The sequence below is a fragment of the Zootoca vivipara genome, chromosome 1, assembly GCF_963506605.1.
Source record: "Zootoca vivipara chromosome 1, rZooViv1.1, whole genome shotgun sequence".
Lineage (NCBI taxonomy): Eukaryota > Metazoa > Chordata > Lepidosauria > Squamata > Lacertidae > Zootoca > Zootoca vivipara.
The window spans coordinates 73,979,792-73,994,687 of record NC_083276.1 but is presented as its reverse complement, the minus strand read 5'-3'; the positions used below and the strand labels follow the sequence as shown (position 1 = coordinate 73,994,687).

Genomic DNA, 14,896 nt, shown 5'->3' with positions numbered 1-14,896 from the left:
TTACTGTTGTGTTTATCTTGTGGAACACATTTTTAAAAAACACAATTCCAGAGCTTCAATTTTTCTTTCAATCCCATCAACAAGAAGTAATACTTTTCTGCACTCCCATCTGCCTAGCGCATGTGCCGCACCGGCTTCCCTATGCATATCGTCAGCTGGATGGAGAGACGCACGTGCAAATAGATTGTGTGTACTGGGCTGTCCCCCATGCCACCCAGTGGCTGGAGCTGTGTGCAAAGAGCTCTTTCAAAAAGTTACAATTCTTCTGGTTTTTTAAAATTCTCTTTCCCCTTCCTCCCCTGCCAAACAATAGATGGGTGGGATTTTAACATTTTCAAAAATGCTTTGCCCACTATTACCCCGATTGCTCCACGCTCAGTCTTTTGGATCAGAGAATCTGTCTTTTTATTCTTGAAACTAACCATCTGTTTTTCCTTCCCTGCTTTCTGCTTCTGCCTATTTCTTTCTCCCAAACCAGTGAAGAAGTAAGTTTCCCTTTCTTTTTTGGCTGGGGTGGATGGGGTGAGGTTCATGGGTAGAACTTTGGGTCAGGCTAGCAATGGCATGGTAATGCTATCAGTCTGGGATAAACCCTGCCCTCTTGGAGATGATCTTGTAGGGCAGTGAAGATTACTTACCAACCAAAATGCATTGTCTTTCCTCCTCCTCTATAAGCAAGTTTCAAACATTCCATTCCACCCTCCCAACATTCCATCACAAGATGGAATCTAGAATGGTACTATGGAAATGAATAGACAGCTGTGTGTGTGTGTGTGTGCGTGCGTGTGCACCTGCCTGCGTCTGCCTGTGTACATGCAAATTTAGGCTCTCCTCAGGGGCACCCTTTAGTGCAACCATTTAATTTTTCTTTCATAAATGAAAGATTCTCACTAGAAGAAGTGAAATGTTGTCCCACTCGGGAACGATGCCATAGGAAAGCTTGCACTCCCATTTTTGATACTGGGTTGCCTTGGGACGTGGGTGGCGCTGTGGGTTAAACCACAGACCCTAGGGGTTGCCGATCAGAAGGTCGGCAGTTTGAATCCCCGCGACGGGGTGAGCGCCTGTTGCTCGGTCCCTGCTCCTGCCAACCTAGCAGTTCCAAAGCACGTTTGACAGGCATATGTCAAGAATGCTTTGATGGCGTTTCCTGCTTGGCAGGGGGTTGGACTGGATGGCCCTTGTGGTCTCTTCCAACTCTATGATTCTACGTCAAAGTGCAAGTGGATAAATAGGTACCGCTACAGCGGGAAGGTAAACGGCGTTTCCGTGTGCTGCTCTAGTTTGCCAGAAGCGGCTTTGTCATGCTGGCCACATGACCCGGAAGCTGTGCGCAGACTCCCTCGGCCAATAACGCGAGATGAGCACCCCAACCCCAGAGTTCGTCCGCAACTGGACCTAATGGTCAGGGGTCCCTTTACTTTTACATTTCCCTGCCTTGCCCCACCCCCATCAAAGAACTTCCAAGGTGTGCAATAATAATAATAATAATAATAATAATAATAATAATAATAATAATAATTTATTACTTATACTCTGCCCATTTGGCCACACCTCCCCAACCACTCTAGGCGGCTTCCAACAATGATCCTCCATGCAAAGCTCACAACTATGTTTCACTGAAAGCCCCCTCCCCCCGAACACTAATTCTACTATAATAATAGGTGGTTTAATAGTGGTATTTTTTAAAAATCCAACAAGAGGATGGTATGCTCCTTGGGGGCTCTTTTTCTCCTGTTTGCCATTGCTGACACTGCAATAAGGAAATATGGACACCTATTTGCCAGGCTGACTTAGAAATTGTGGTAGCAGCTTCTGTGGGTATTAATAGATTACTCACAGAAGAGCTATTAGAGGGGAGCTCTAGGGACTGGCCTTGACCAGAAGGCTGATCCCTGCTTCTTTAAGCTGCTAATATGTTTGTCCACATTTATCATCTAATCTCATCCTGATGGAAGGCAGTGAAAGCAGAGACACTAGAAGTTGAGATTAGTAACAATGGTCTAGGACAGGCATCCCCAAACTGCGGCCCTCCAGATGTTTTGGCCTACAACTCCCATGATCCCTAACTAACAGGACCAGTGGTCCGAGATGATGGGAATTGTAGCCTAAAACATCTGGAGGGCCGAAGCTTGGGGATGCCTGGTCTAGGACTCTAGGACATTAAAGAGTATCTTGTGTACCTGCAGAAAGTTTTAGCAGGGCAAGGCAAGGAGGGCAACTCTAGAGAAGATTGTGGGGTCTGGAATGCCCTCTGGGCATCTGCAGAGAGACCTAAGTGTTAGGTTGTTGTTGTTGTTGTTGCTGTTGTTGTTGTTGTTGTTGACAACAGCCTTTGTTTGTTTGTTTGTTTGTTTGTTTGTGTTTCCCATCCCTCCTATTTACCTAGAAGGATCCCTAAAGTAGCTTACACATAAAATAGCAAACTGTAGTCAGAACTATTAAAAACCATTAAAGCCATCCAATTAAAACCACTAATCAAAATTAAGCAACTAATAAAGGAGAGCAAATAGACATTAGTTTTATAGTCTTAACAATTAGGTAACCCCCCTCAAGGGCTTTATGGGTAAAGTTTTATTATTATTATTATTTTACCAGATCCCTAACAGTCAGAAGAGAGGTGTCTTGGTGGAGTTCCTTGGATGGATAGTTTCATAGTGCAGGGGAAACCACTAAAAAGGCCCTGAGTTTTGTAACCACCTTCTAGGCCTCAGAAATCTAGAGCAGCTGAAGAAGGGCCCGTCTAAGCACACAGGACTTACCATATGGGTTCCTTTTCTTGCTGGTGTATTTGGTTTCTTTTCTTTTCACTTGGGAGCAAACTTTCCCTCTCTTTTGCTTAGTCCCCACCACATGTATTGAAATGGATTTTCCCATAGGGATAAATTGCACGAGAAAGAGTTACAAAATGGGCTTCTGGAAGAAGCATCTCATAGCATACGTAGGAACACTAATGATAGATTTTGACCAAAGCCTAGTGCAGTAAAGCCAAGTCTTTCCATTGCCTTTAAACGTCACTTTTAAAAGGCCAAATTCTGGTCTGGCTGCCCCCATACTGTGGTGACCTTATCAGATTTCTTAAACATTCATGACTTGGATGGGATGCCCTCAAATGAAAGGACAGCAAGCGGGTCAGGGAGCTATTCAAAACATGAATGGCTATTCCCTCTGCCCCAAAGCACCAGAGATAGAATGTGCTGTTGTTATGAGGAGCCAGTTTGCAGAAGCAAAAGGTCCAATTAGCACCGAGGGCAAATCTTGACATCTATACCCAATTGCCTCTTGAAGCAATGTCAAAAGACATGCCTGGGGGAGGGGCAGAAATCCCGTGGCTGTGACTGTCAGAAGGACAAAACACTTAAGTAACCCACTTCTTTCTCATTTTGCTTTTTGCCATTTCAGAAAAGGAAGAGGGCAATCACCGCCCGCCGGCAGCATCTCAAGGTATCTTTTCTTTCTGACTGTTCCTAACAAAACGACTTCTGTTTCCTTCTTACTTGGATAAGAGATGTGGATGGTAAAAAGCTCTAAGCCTCACAGCACTGAACTCTGCCTGAGTGGCCCCTTCTCCAAAGGGCTTCTTGACATCTACGGAAAATTGGCCTGACTATTCCACACTAAGACCCTTTTCTATTGTTGCTATTCATCTACAAGAGCACTTTTAAAATGTCAGGCGCTTGACGGCATGGATAGGCCTTCCAGATATTGCTTAATGACAGCTCCCGCCATTCCTGACCACTGGCAATGCTGGAGGGGAGCTGTAGCTCAGCAACATCGGTGGGGCACAGGGTCCCCACCTCTGCTTCACAGCGTCTGCCATGTTTAACTTTTCAAGTACAACAGCCCCACACTTGCCATGGCAATGGTGGCAGTTTAGACACAGAGCTGCCACAATCATGTAGAAGAGGCCCCCCTCACCCATATGTCAACAGGGAAGGGGGCAGATGGATGGTGCTGAGACTTCTCCACCACACCTTCCCCCCCAAGTGTTGTCCCCCCCCCCGCCAAACCGAGGCTGATATGAGGAAAAAGGAGCTCAGGGAGAGAAACTGCATGGACATAATCCACAAGTTCTGAAGAAGTGTGCATGCACACGAAAGCTGATACCAAAATAAAAACTTAGTTGGTCTTTAAGGTGCTGCTGGAAGGAATTTTTTTATTTTGTTTCAACTACGTCAGACCAACACGGCTACCTACCTGTAACTATAATCCACAAGTTTGTGTGTTGAGGGCAGGCATGGTTTTGCACCTCTTACATATGAACCCTTTTCATTCTTAAAATCAATGCCTACCCTCTCTTTCTACAAGACTGGCGCAGCAGCATGTTTAAGCAAACAGAGCATCTGCTGTTACAACTAGCTTGACTCTGAATCCAATCATTATAGCATTCATTTTTCACAGGATACTGAAGTTAAGGGGCAGTGGCTTTACCAAGACCACCTAGTGAATTCATGGCAGAGCTTGGCCATGAGCACAAGCCGTGGCCCTACACCAGAAATGGGGAACCTGTGAACCTCTAGATCAGGGGTAGGCAACCTAAGGCTCGGGGGCTGAATGCAGCCCAATCGCCTTCTAAATTCGGCCCGTGCCTGTTCTGGGAATCAACATGTTTTTACAGGAGTAGAATGTGTCCTTTTATTTAAAATACATCTCTGGGTTATTTGTGGGGCAAAGGAATTCATTCATTCCCCCCCAAAAAATATAGTCCATCCCCCCACAAGGTCTGAGCCCACGGCTGAAAAAGGTTGCTGACCCCTGCTCTAGATATTGTTGGCCTATAGCTCTCAGCAGCCCTGACAGTTGGCTATTCCGATGGGGGTTAATAGAAGTTGGGAGTTCAATAAAATCTGGAGGGCCACAGCTTCCAAACCCCATCCTACCCTTTCCCTATTAAGCCCATTCCGGCTCTGCCCAGTCCATTTCTTTATGCCCAGCGCTTCACCCTGGTGGGTGTATGTGTATCATTGTATATGATGACGATTGCCTTGAGAAGTCGTTCTGCTCCCCCAGTCATTGTGCTTGTCCCAACTTTATCCTCCAGAGTGTTATGCTCCAGATTGCTGCTGGTGAACTTGAAAAAGAAGCTGTAGCCAAAGAACAAGAAAAAGCCAACTACCTTGCAGAGCACTGTCCACCTCTGTCACTCCCAGGTTCCATGCAAGAATTGCAGGTAACAATTTAATCTCCTCCATTCACTGCTGCACAAGAACCGCAACACAGGATGTCAGTTCTAAGGTGTAATTTCATTCACCTCTAGTTTGGTCTCAGTCCATTGCCTGTTCCAAACAATCTTCAAACCCAGAGGTGTGGGCATGCCTGTGTCAATGATAAATCTCCTTTCACACTAGGTCTCCACAGAGCATGTGAAGCGCTGTCCAGACAGTGATTTTTATTTTATTTTTTTAGAACACGTCTGTGCTTAACAACTTTGCCTGATCATACATGATGCAACGGCATTGGTAGAAACAACTACATAGAACAAGGGAGGGGAAGTGTAGCCCTCCATATGTTGTTGGACTCCAACTCCCATCAGCCCCAGCCAGTTTAGCCAATGTTTTGGAATAATGGGAGTTGGAGGTCATAAACAGCTGGACGGCGCCAGGTTCCTTTCAAACCTGACATAGGACGTTTTATCAGAATCCATAGTGATGTTTAGTGATCAAGGTTGAGCTACTGAGTTGTAACATTTGTTACTGTATTTTTTATGGATTATTTGCTCCTCTGTTGCTTTTGAAGCAAAGGCATCATTTAAGTAAGGTTGGACTGTAGTTCTAGGGCTGTACACACACACACCCTGTCATGTTCAGCTCCCATGTGATTTCCCCCCCACTCAGAATCGCCCATTTATCTGGCCTGGTCATTGCTTCTGCACATTGAGTGACTGTTGTTCTAAACAACGGTCCACCCCTGTGCGTGCTTATTCAAAAGTAAGGCCTATAGTGTTCAGTAGGGCTTACTTCTAGGAATATTGGCTTACAATTGCTGCCTAAGGGAGCCTCCTATATCAGATACACATTTCAAAGTCACAGAACCCTTTGCTGTTGTTGTTTTATAAAAAGTGTTTATGTGTGTCACTGACCTGTGTTAACATCATGAGGTATGAAGAAGCAACTACAATGCATTTTCCAAAAGTATGCTGCTTTTCTTCAGTTTATCGTTGGATACACCAAGAGTCTTTAAGTTTTCCTGAAAATTTTGCACCCACATCTCTTCCTGTCCCACAGTCCCCTGGTCACTGAGCCCTGAAGCATTGTCCCTGATGGCTGAAGGGAAAGCAGACTCAACCATGCCAAGAAAAATGCCTCCAGCACATTTCATGACATGCTCAATAATCTCTTGATAAAATAATTCACATCCCTCAGCAGGGCCTATGCAGGTAGCCATGTTGCATCTAACCACATAGCAGGTTTCCTGTACTGCAATGGAATCTGGTCCAGTGAAGGAGGTGGCTGAGAATGCAATCCTAGGGACACATCTATGAACTAAGGACAGTATTCAGCTAAGTGGTTGTAATAGGGTAAGGATTAGCACTAGTTCAATGGGATACCCCCCATCCAGCCCTGTTCATGCCCCACAACATCCCCAAATCTGCTCTGGAGGGTTAGGGGAGCCCATAGAACAGATTGAAGGGGCATTTGGGGCAGAAATGGGGGTTGAGCATTCCATCATGCAATGACAAATTTTGTGCTCATGGCACGTTCTCCTTAGCTCTACTTTGACAACAAACCCAAGTCCCACAGAAGTAAGTAAAGAAAAAGAATTAATCTGTAAATTCCATCAGGTGTGAATCAGGATTCCTTGGCTGGAGTTCAGGGCACACTTTAATGCAAAACTAGCAATTCAGTAACACACACACACACACACACACACACACACACACACACACACACACCATCCAAAAGAAAGCATGAAGTGGCAAAAGAGAATCCCATTTATTTATTATATTTATACTCTGCAATCCTATGCATACATTTGCCAGGGAAGTAGGTAAAGGTAAAAGTAAAGGACTCCCAGATGGGTAAATCCCACTGAATTTAGTGAGACTTACATCTGAGCAGACAGTCACAGGATTGAAAATGCTCTCCACTTGATTTAGGTTCTCATATTTTCAAAAAAGCAGCTGGACTGAAGAACTCACTATGACCACTTCTGAAACTGTATATCTAGACCTCTGTACGGAAGACACATAAAATATAGATTTCCCTACAGAAAGACTGGGGAGGAAATGCCATATGGGTTTGAGCAACCCTCTTTAATAATCTCTCCTTGTTTCTCAACAGGAATTTTGCAAAAAGCTTCATGCTAAGGTAGAGGAGGTTGATGAGGAAAGATATGACACAGAGGTTAAGTTACAGAAAACTACTAAGGAGGTAATCCAGCTCTGTGCTGTATTGAGTGTGTGTTTCAATTTCTAGGCTTCATTGTTCTGCTTTTGTTTCCAAAGAGTGGGTTGGGTCCAGAAGGATACAATAACTTCTTGTATATAGCTCTTGAACAGGGGTAGGCAACCTAAGGCCCGGGGCCGGATGCGGCCCAATCACCTTCTCAATCCGGCCTGAGGACAGTCCAGGAATCAGCATGTTTTTACATGAGTAGAATGTGCCCTTTTATTTAAAATGCATCTCTGGGTTATTTGTGGGGCCTGCCTGGTGTTTTTACATGAGTAGAATGTGTGCTTTTATTTAAAATGCATCTCTGGATTATTTGTGGGGATAGGAATTTGTTCATATTTTTTTTCAAAATATAGTCCGGCCCCCCACATTGGTCTGATGGACATGGCTGAAAAAGGTTGCTGACCCCTGCTCTTGAACAAAGGCAAAATTCCACAGATGGATTCAAAATAACATTTCTAGACTGTCGGGGGGTCTCACTTTCTGGGTTAAGGGTATACCTGAAATATATGATGTGTGTTCAGTAGAATAAGAAACCACCAAGAAAATATGCAAATATGCTGTCACCTCCCCCCTAGAAGAAAGTGTTTACTTGTTACTATTGGTACATTGACACCAATTCTCTAAAAAGTGTAAAAAGGAGGAAGAGACATGGAACAAATGATGTTTTGTAATGTTCAAATTAGCTGTGGGAGGGTTAGTTCCTCTTTTGTGAGAACAGAAGCAGAGCAATAGGACACAACTATTGGGATCAAATGCAGTCTTTGCCATATATTTGTAGTACATATTTGTAGTATATTTGTGGGCTATCACACAGAAGAGAGTAGTTGCAGATACCCTCAGTGTAACTCCTAGAACTACCGGTATGTTCCCTTTGTATCCTTACCTCAAGTGCCTGCTTCTGTCCTGTAATTTCTATATACTTTACTTTGTCAGGCTGTGTCCTATAATTGAGTAGTGCTTTGTGCTGTATCCCCCCTAATCTAATTTCAGCCACCTTTCCCACCCTTGCACTTTTTTCTTTCTCTGCCTCTCACTCTAGCTTGAAGATTTGAGCCAGAAACTGTTTGACCTGAGGGGCAAGTTCAAGAGGCCACCTCTGAAGAGAGTCCGCATGTCTGCAGACGCTATGCTACGTGCCCTTCTGGGCTCCAAACACAAGGTCTGCATGGATCTTAGAGCTAACCTGAAGCAAGTCAAGAAGGAAGACACTGAAAAGGTATCTAAAGGGGGTTAAAAGAAGCACCCTCTATGATGTTGCTGTGTTAGCAAAGCTGTCTACCCAAATCCTGATTTGTAATGAAACTACGTGTCAAAGACACAGACACATTGTGTTTAGGTCTGGTATCTACTGCCCTACAAGTTTTTCTCCCCTTAGTACCCAGTTACTCAGTTTAGCATTTAACAATGTTCCCTTACTTCTTTGTTGCATTCATTTCCTTGACACTAGCAACAAAGAAGTAAGGGGACATTGTTAAATGCTTAAGTAAATTACGTCAGTTTTTTTTTCATTTTACCTCTTGGAGGTATGTAGCTACTAGTACTATAACTGCAGGTGCACAAATGCAGGCAATGACTTTTCAGTCCAATCTAGACTGCAGTCCTGTACAAACATATTTGGGAATATGTCTGATTGAACATACAGTAATGGGGCTTGCTTCTGAGCAGATGTGCATAGGGTTGTTCATTAATTTAAAGCCAAAGATCACAAGTAAAATAACATAAATTCATTCTTCTGTTTTACCTCCCCCCCTCCAAATAGAGTCTCAAGGCAACTTACAGCATTGATTAAAAAAACACCATTAAAGCCAAAATAAAATACGAAGCTTTAAGGCAAGCAGTGCACAGTTAAAGGAAAAACTGTCAACTATTCATAGCCCTGCAATTTTTTTTCCTGTGTCCCTCACCACTCCCACCAAAACCTGTCAGAGTGAAAACCTACCAGTTTGCTTCCTATGAATCAGCAAGAAACATGCTGTGTGGGTTTCTCAAAGTAGAACATCTCCAAGAAGCACACTGATATCAATGGTAATAAAGAACCATTACTGAGATAATGGTGAATTTTAAAAAGGCCACAATTAGACAACAGTGAATTTTTTTTAAAAAAAATGCATTTTAAGATAGCCGGAAGATGGCAGGAACCAGGAAGGGCATCCAGCTTAACCAAGTAGTAAAGGTAAAGGTAAAGGGACCCCTGACCATTAGGTCCAGTCGTGACCGACTCTGGGGTTGCGCGCTCATCTCGCATTATTGGCCGAGGGAGCCGGCGTATAGCTTCCAGAGTAGGTGACTGCAAAAGCAGTAGAGTCAGTTGACTTCCAGGGTTTTCTGATCATGAGGTTGTAGCCAACTCTGTTTTATTTAGAGCAGACACATAACAATTCATGGCCTCAAGTAAGTCATGTCTATTAATTTTGGTGGGTCTGCTCACAGTATGACCAACACTGGGTGCAACCCATAGTGTCCAGGACTCTGAATTGTGTCTAGAAGAGTAATCAGTTTTCACGTCTTGCTGTGTTTTGTGTTGAGTTTTATGCTGTTTTGGGATTCATAGATACCAATGCCTACCTTTCTGGCTGAGAGCTTGTGAACTGGCCCTATATAACAGACACTCTATGTTCATACACAAGTGCTTGTAGCATTCTCTCTGTCAAGCAAGGCTGTGTAAGGAAAAGCAAATGGATGTGGCCCTTCATTCAAGGACATTGACCAAGCTTGAATGTTTCTCCCCTTCCTCCCATAGGAGAAGGATCTTCGTGACGTGGGTGACTGGAGGAAGAACATTGAGGAGAAGTCTGGCATGGAGGGCAGGAAGAAGATGTTTGAAGGCGGCGAGTAATAGGAACCATGCAGCTGTCCAGTCCAATCCTCATCCCCCATCCAAGTCCCATTGCTCCTTTTCCACCTATCCTGCCACCTCCTTTTCTGCCAGTCCTTTACAGCGCTGTTTTTGGGATGACTTTCCTCAGGCCACAGTTGCATTTCATAGAGCAATCCACCTTACAGACCCTACCCGCAGCCTGACCCCATGTTATTGCTGGAAAGACAATTGTCTTGAGCTGTGAAATGTCAAGTTAAAACCCATTTTGCAACAATGGTAGCTGCATGACCTGAAACAATCCAGTCATTAATCCTGTAATTTGGTAGGACCTGTTGTTACAACTAAACTGATGTAAATAAAGCTTTGGAAGAGTGGCTGAATTTGTAAGCCTTGGGAGGCTGAGGTGCAAAATGACTTTGTGCCGCGACTGTGTTGTATTTTCCTGACATGGAAACTGCAGATAGATCTCTCTCAGATACAAACTGCAGTTGCTGTTTTGCAATGCAAACATAGAAGACTTCCTTGAGGTGCTTTTGTATTATGTGTGCCATGGAATTAACTCTTGCCTTTGAGAAGAGTTCCCAGAGTTTGAATGTAAGTAAGTTTGCAGCTGCACTCCAAATTATTTTTTGCCTCATAGCCACCTGTTTCTGGAGCACTAGGGACAATTTTAGGAGGCACTTGTATGATCACAAAACAGCAATAGCTATTACTGAATGGGTGAACAAGCTACTCAGCTGCAGATCAGATGTCCATAAAAGCTCCTATCTTCAGGACCTTGCTCTGTCCACAGACCGAAAGGAAGAGAGGCTTTCTGGGTGATGCCGCTGAATAGAGCAAAATGCTTCTGGTGCCAGTTGAAGAGAGTACCGTAGCTTGTTTTTAAGGCATTAGCAGGCAAAGGATTAAGCAGGATTATCCGCCTTCCATTAGCCCAGTGTTCTCACTACAAAGACATTTTCTTTTAGCATAGTCATCATTATTGACATCAGGGTTATGGTACTTGAAAAACTTCTCTGCCTGCCTCACACCTAAAAAATCTGAGCAGCTGCATGTGACTTGTTCTCAGTGTGTCTGCTGGGCAGGCTAATGAGGTGCTCCATCTCAACTATGGCAGTGAGAAACCTTATTAGATGCTGAACATATTGATTGACTGGCCTTCCAGTCACCTGTGAGACTCAATCTATTATTATTATTATTATTATTATTATTATTATTATTATTATTATTATTATTATTATTAAATATCACAGGGCAGTTCACCACAATCTGCTGCTTCAGTTAGATCAAGCTTACATGTGGGATCAACAACAAAATGTTGCAGTGTGGAGTGTCATTCATTCCATTCCAGGCCACTTTAGTTTTTCATTGCACACCACTGCTTCAGTCAAGATTCAGTCAGCATTCGATGGTCACAGAGCATGCTCAGTCCTCAATGTTCTCTTCTGTGCTCCTCCCTTCCTTAGGCTTTTTACCGTTTTGGCTTCATAAGCAATGTCACTCACAACCTGAACTTTGAAACCAAGAGAATAATACATCCTTAATGTTGAGCAAGCCTCACTGGACTTCATGCATGGGATTGGGCAGTCAAAGGTTGATAACAGGCATAATGGATCCGAACCTTTATGGCATTGCCACTATGATGGCCATCACTTCAGTTCTCCATTTCCAAATGGACTGCAAACCCCAATCAGATATTTATTATTATCCAAATTAAATTACAATCTATAAAAACCAAATAGAATTACAAATTTAGTGAAAGGCTTCATATCAAAATATGCACAAATGTAAATACCACAAGACAAGAAGAGAGCACAAGTAAATAACAAAGATTCACGGTGACTTGCAAGACATTTCCTAAGAATGAGTAAAATACAAAAATATGTATCTTAAAATTATGGTCATGCACTCAAACAAAACAATAAAGCATCTATTAGCAGAACGTCTCATGCTTTATGGACCCATTAATCTAACTCAGCTACCATTAACCTCAATTAGCTAATGTACTACATTTTGGAATGCAGCTATTATTTGGGCTGTTATCAGCAAATTGACTATAATTTTATTTTCGTTCCAAAGGATTAGAGAATGATGGTTTTGAATGGTATATCCCAATATTTGACTGAGCATGCTGAGAATTCCTGCTGCGGGAGCTCAAATTACTTGTTCTTCACCATCACTTTGCAAGTAAGCTGGGGAAACTGCTGACTAGTGAAATACGCATGGCAGTGAGCTACATCACTATGTCCGAAGGAAAGAAATTGGAATGTATCTGTATTTCCAGAAGTGGAACATGTGCAAAAGGAGTGTGGAGGCCAGCTGAGCTAGATCCTGAAGTGAGAGGTGAAAGGAAGGTAGCCCAAGACTAAGCAGGAGCCTGAATGGAGAGAGAGATATGCAAGAAACATGCCCTAGATGTGAGACATAGGGGGCTGCTTAGCCTGGAGACTTAGGGAAGGTTCAGCGGTGAGCTGTGACTCTGCAGGGAGAGCATGGCAAGGACTTTAAGGGCAGCATACTGTCAACCATCAACATGGCCTCAAAGCTGGAAACAATAAAAGGAGCTGGAAACAACATTTAGGTCTAATCCTGATCTTTACAACAGGCCTAGGGAGGATTATGACATGATGCTAAGTGGCTCACTGTCCCTGGTAAGCACTGCAGGGGCAATGTATAGAAAACTCAAGTGCCGTCTGTAGGCTTCAACTCTTAAAAATGCATGCATGCATCCAGGCACGTGGAGAGGGGAGTTGGAGCGAAAGGGGAAGTGGGGGTTGCATGAAACAGATGGCAGAGGCTTTGGGACAGTGGTGGTAGTCCTATTAGACAGAACAATGTGTGCAACATGGCCTGATCAGAACCTCCCTAACTAGCCAGTTGCCTTCAGGTGCTGTGGAGAACATCATTGTCAGGATTGAAAAAAGATTCAGCTGATGGTCCAGTCAGCTTCTGTACACAGAACAAGGTTGGGTGGTGGGAGACCATTTTGCGCTTTGGTCTCATGTCTTTTGGTCTTGGTCTTGGCCTATGGGAGAAATAGTGTTTAATGAGCTGTGGAGTCTGGAAATGTGAATAGCTTCAGCATGTATGGGTCTTCTCCATTCTACGTGGGTGAGAACTGTGAACTGGGTCTGTGCCAGGTGAAATAAAATATGTTTCCATGAGTGTTGATGGTGGAACAGCCAGCTGGAAGCATAAAGGAAGTACCGCATTAAAGAGTCACTTCCTGTTCACAGAGGAGTAGAGCAACTGTTGTTCCATTCACCCAACAGTGTCGCTTGCTGGTTCTGACAACCCTTTATCTTTAAATTTTGTTTAAGCTTCAAAATTTGTTTGGAAGTGCCCCATCTTCCTTCTTCTTAGAGCCCACTTTATTCCAAGGATTTTTCTTCAGGTACATAACTTGGCTTACCTATCAAAGCCAAGATGGCCTAGCCCTGAGCTGTGTCATCTCAGTGAGCTAGTGGCACCCAAGAAGTATGACACTCCTTGGATGCAGAAGGGGAGGAAAAGGGAGAGATGGACATCCTGTAAACAGGAATTACTGTAACCGGGGCCAATGGGATAAGTTTTCTGCGAGATTGGCATTTATTGATTAGGGAACGGGGAGGCAGACTGCAAGTATATGCCTGGTTTTATTTTGACTGAGCCAAAGGCCCCCACCCTTAATAAGAGGCACTTTCCTGCTTGGTGTGACATTATTTTTTGTATCATGAAGTATGTCACAGATAGGGGTGGAAGAAGCTGTCAGTTTCGGTTTTCAGTTTCTCATTTTACCAGTCTTAAATTCAGTTCTCTGCATCTCTGCAGCAAACTGTGATTTTTTTTCTAAATAAATTAAAATTCTTCAGCATTTTAGTGCAAATTTCTCCTAATAAACATGTTTTAGATACATTTTATGTACATGTTTTTGCAATCAATTTTCCCTAATGCATTTTTGTATGTTATATATATATATATATATATATATATATATATATATATATATATGCACATTTCCCCTTATTATATGCATTTTTTGAACAGTGGTTGGGGAACTGCATTGTGAGATTGGGATAACTGTGAATTTCAAATGATGGCCGTGCTTAGGTTCTCATATTGTTTTGGGGGAAGTGTACATTTGATAAATTTGGTTTTAAAGGCAACGTGAATTGACTCTCCCCTATCCCTAGCTGTGGAAGCTGCTCTGTTGGGCCGGACCTGTGATATACTGCACAATGGGAAGCACAAAGTAAACGAAGGTTAGGAGAAGTGACTTGATTATTAAGTCCTGAAGGAACTTTCTCCACAGAAAGATAATTTACTGCCCTATGAAACAAACATCTTCACAGCTGAGTGCCTCCCAACAGCATCTCTGACAGCATCATCTGGGGAGAAATATCCAAACGCATAACAATGAGGCAAAAGCTCTCATGTTCTGAGATCTGGCAGATCTGCAAACCTGAGGCAGAAAAGCAAAGCAGGCCACCTGTGCTAGCCCCCTAAGGCGGAAGAATTCTTTGCAAGCATCTCAGGCTGTGGGGAGGGATAAGTAGATTTGTTGGCATGGAGACGGAAACAGGTGCCCCTAACAAAGGATGGAGCACACATCAGGTGAGGGGCTGCCCAGAATTAGAAATACTATAAATTGACTGGAAACATTTCTCCAAAATTGAAAATAGATTGGGGCAAATGCACAAGCAGT

At 43.4% G+C, this 14,896-nt stretch overlaps 1 protein-coding gene across 1 annotated transcript; it reads left to right on the top strand.

Annotated features, from left to right (window-relative positions):
- Window positions 1–3,297: 3,297 nt before the first annotated feature.
- TNNI2 (troponin I2, fast skeletal type) lies at window positions 3,298–10,586 on the top strand. The gene is made up of 5 exons (XM_060276269.1): window positions 3,298–3,444; window positions 5,042–5,170; window positions 7,281–7,370; window positions 8,434–8,610; window positions 10,135–10,586. Exons 2-5 carry the CDS (start codon window positions 5,048–5,050, stop codon window positions 10,228–10,230), a joined length of 486 nt encoding a protein of 161 aa, XP_060132252.1. The 5' UTR covers window positions 3,298–3,444; window positions 5,042–5,047; the 3' UTR covers window positions 10,231–10,586.
- The last annotated feature ends 4,310 nt before the right edge of the window (window positions 10,587–14,896 follow it).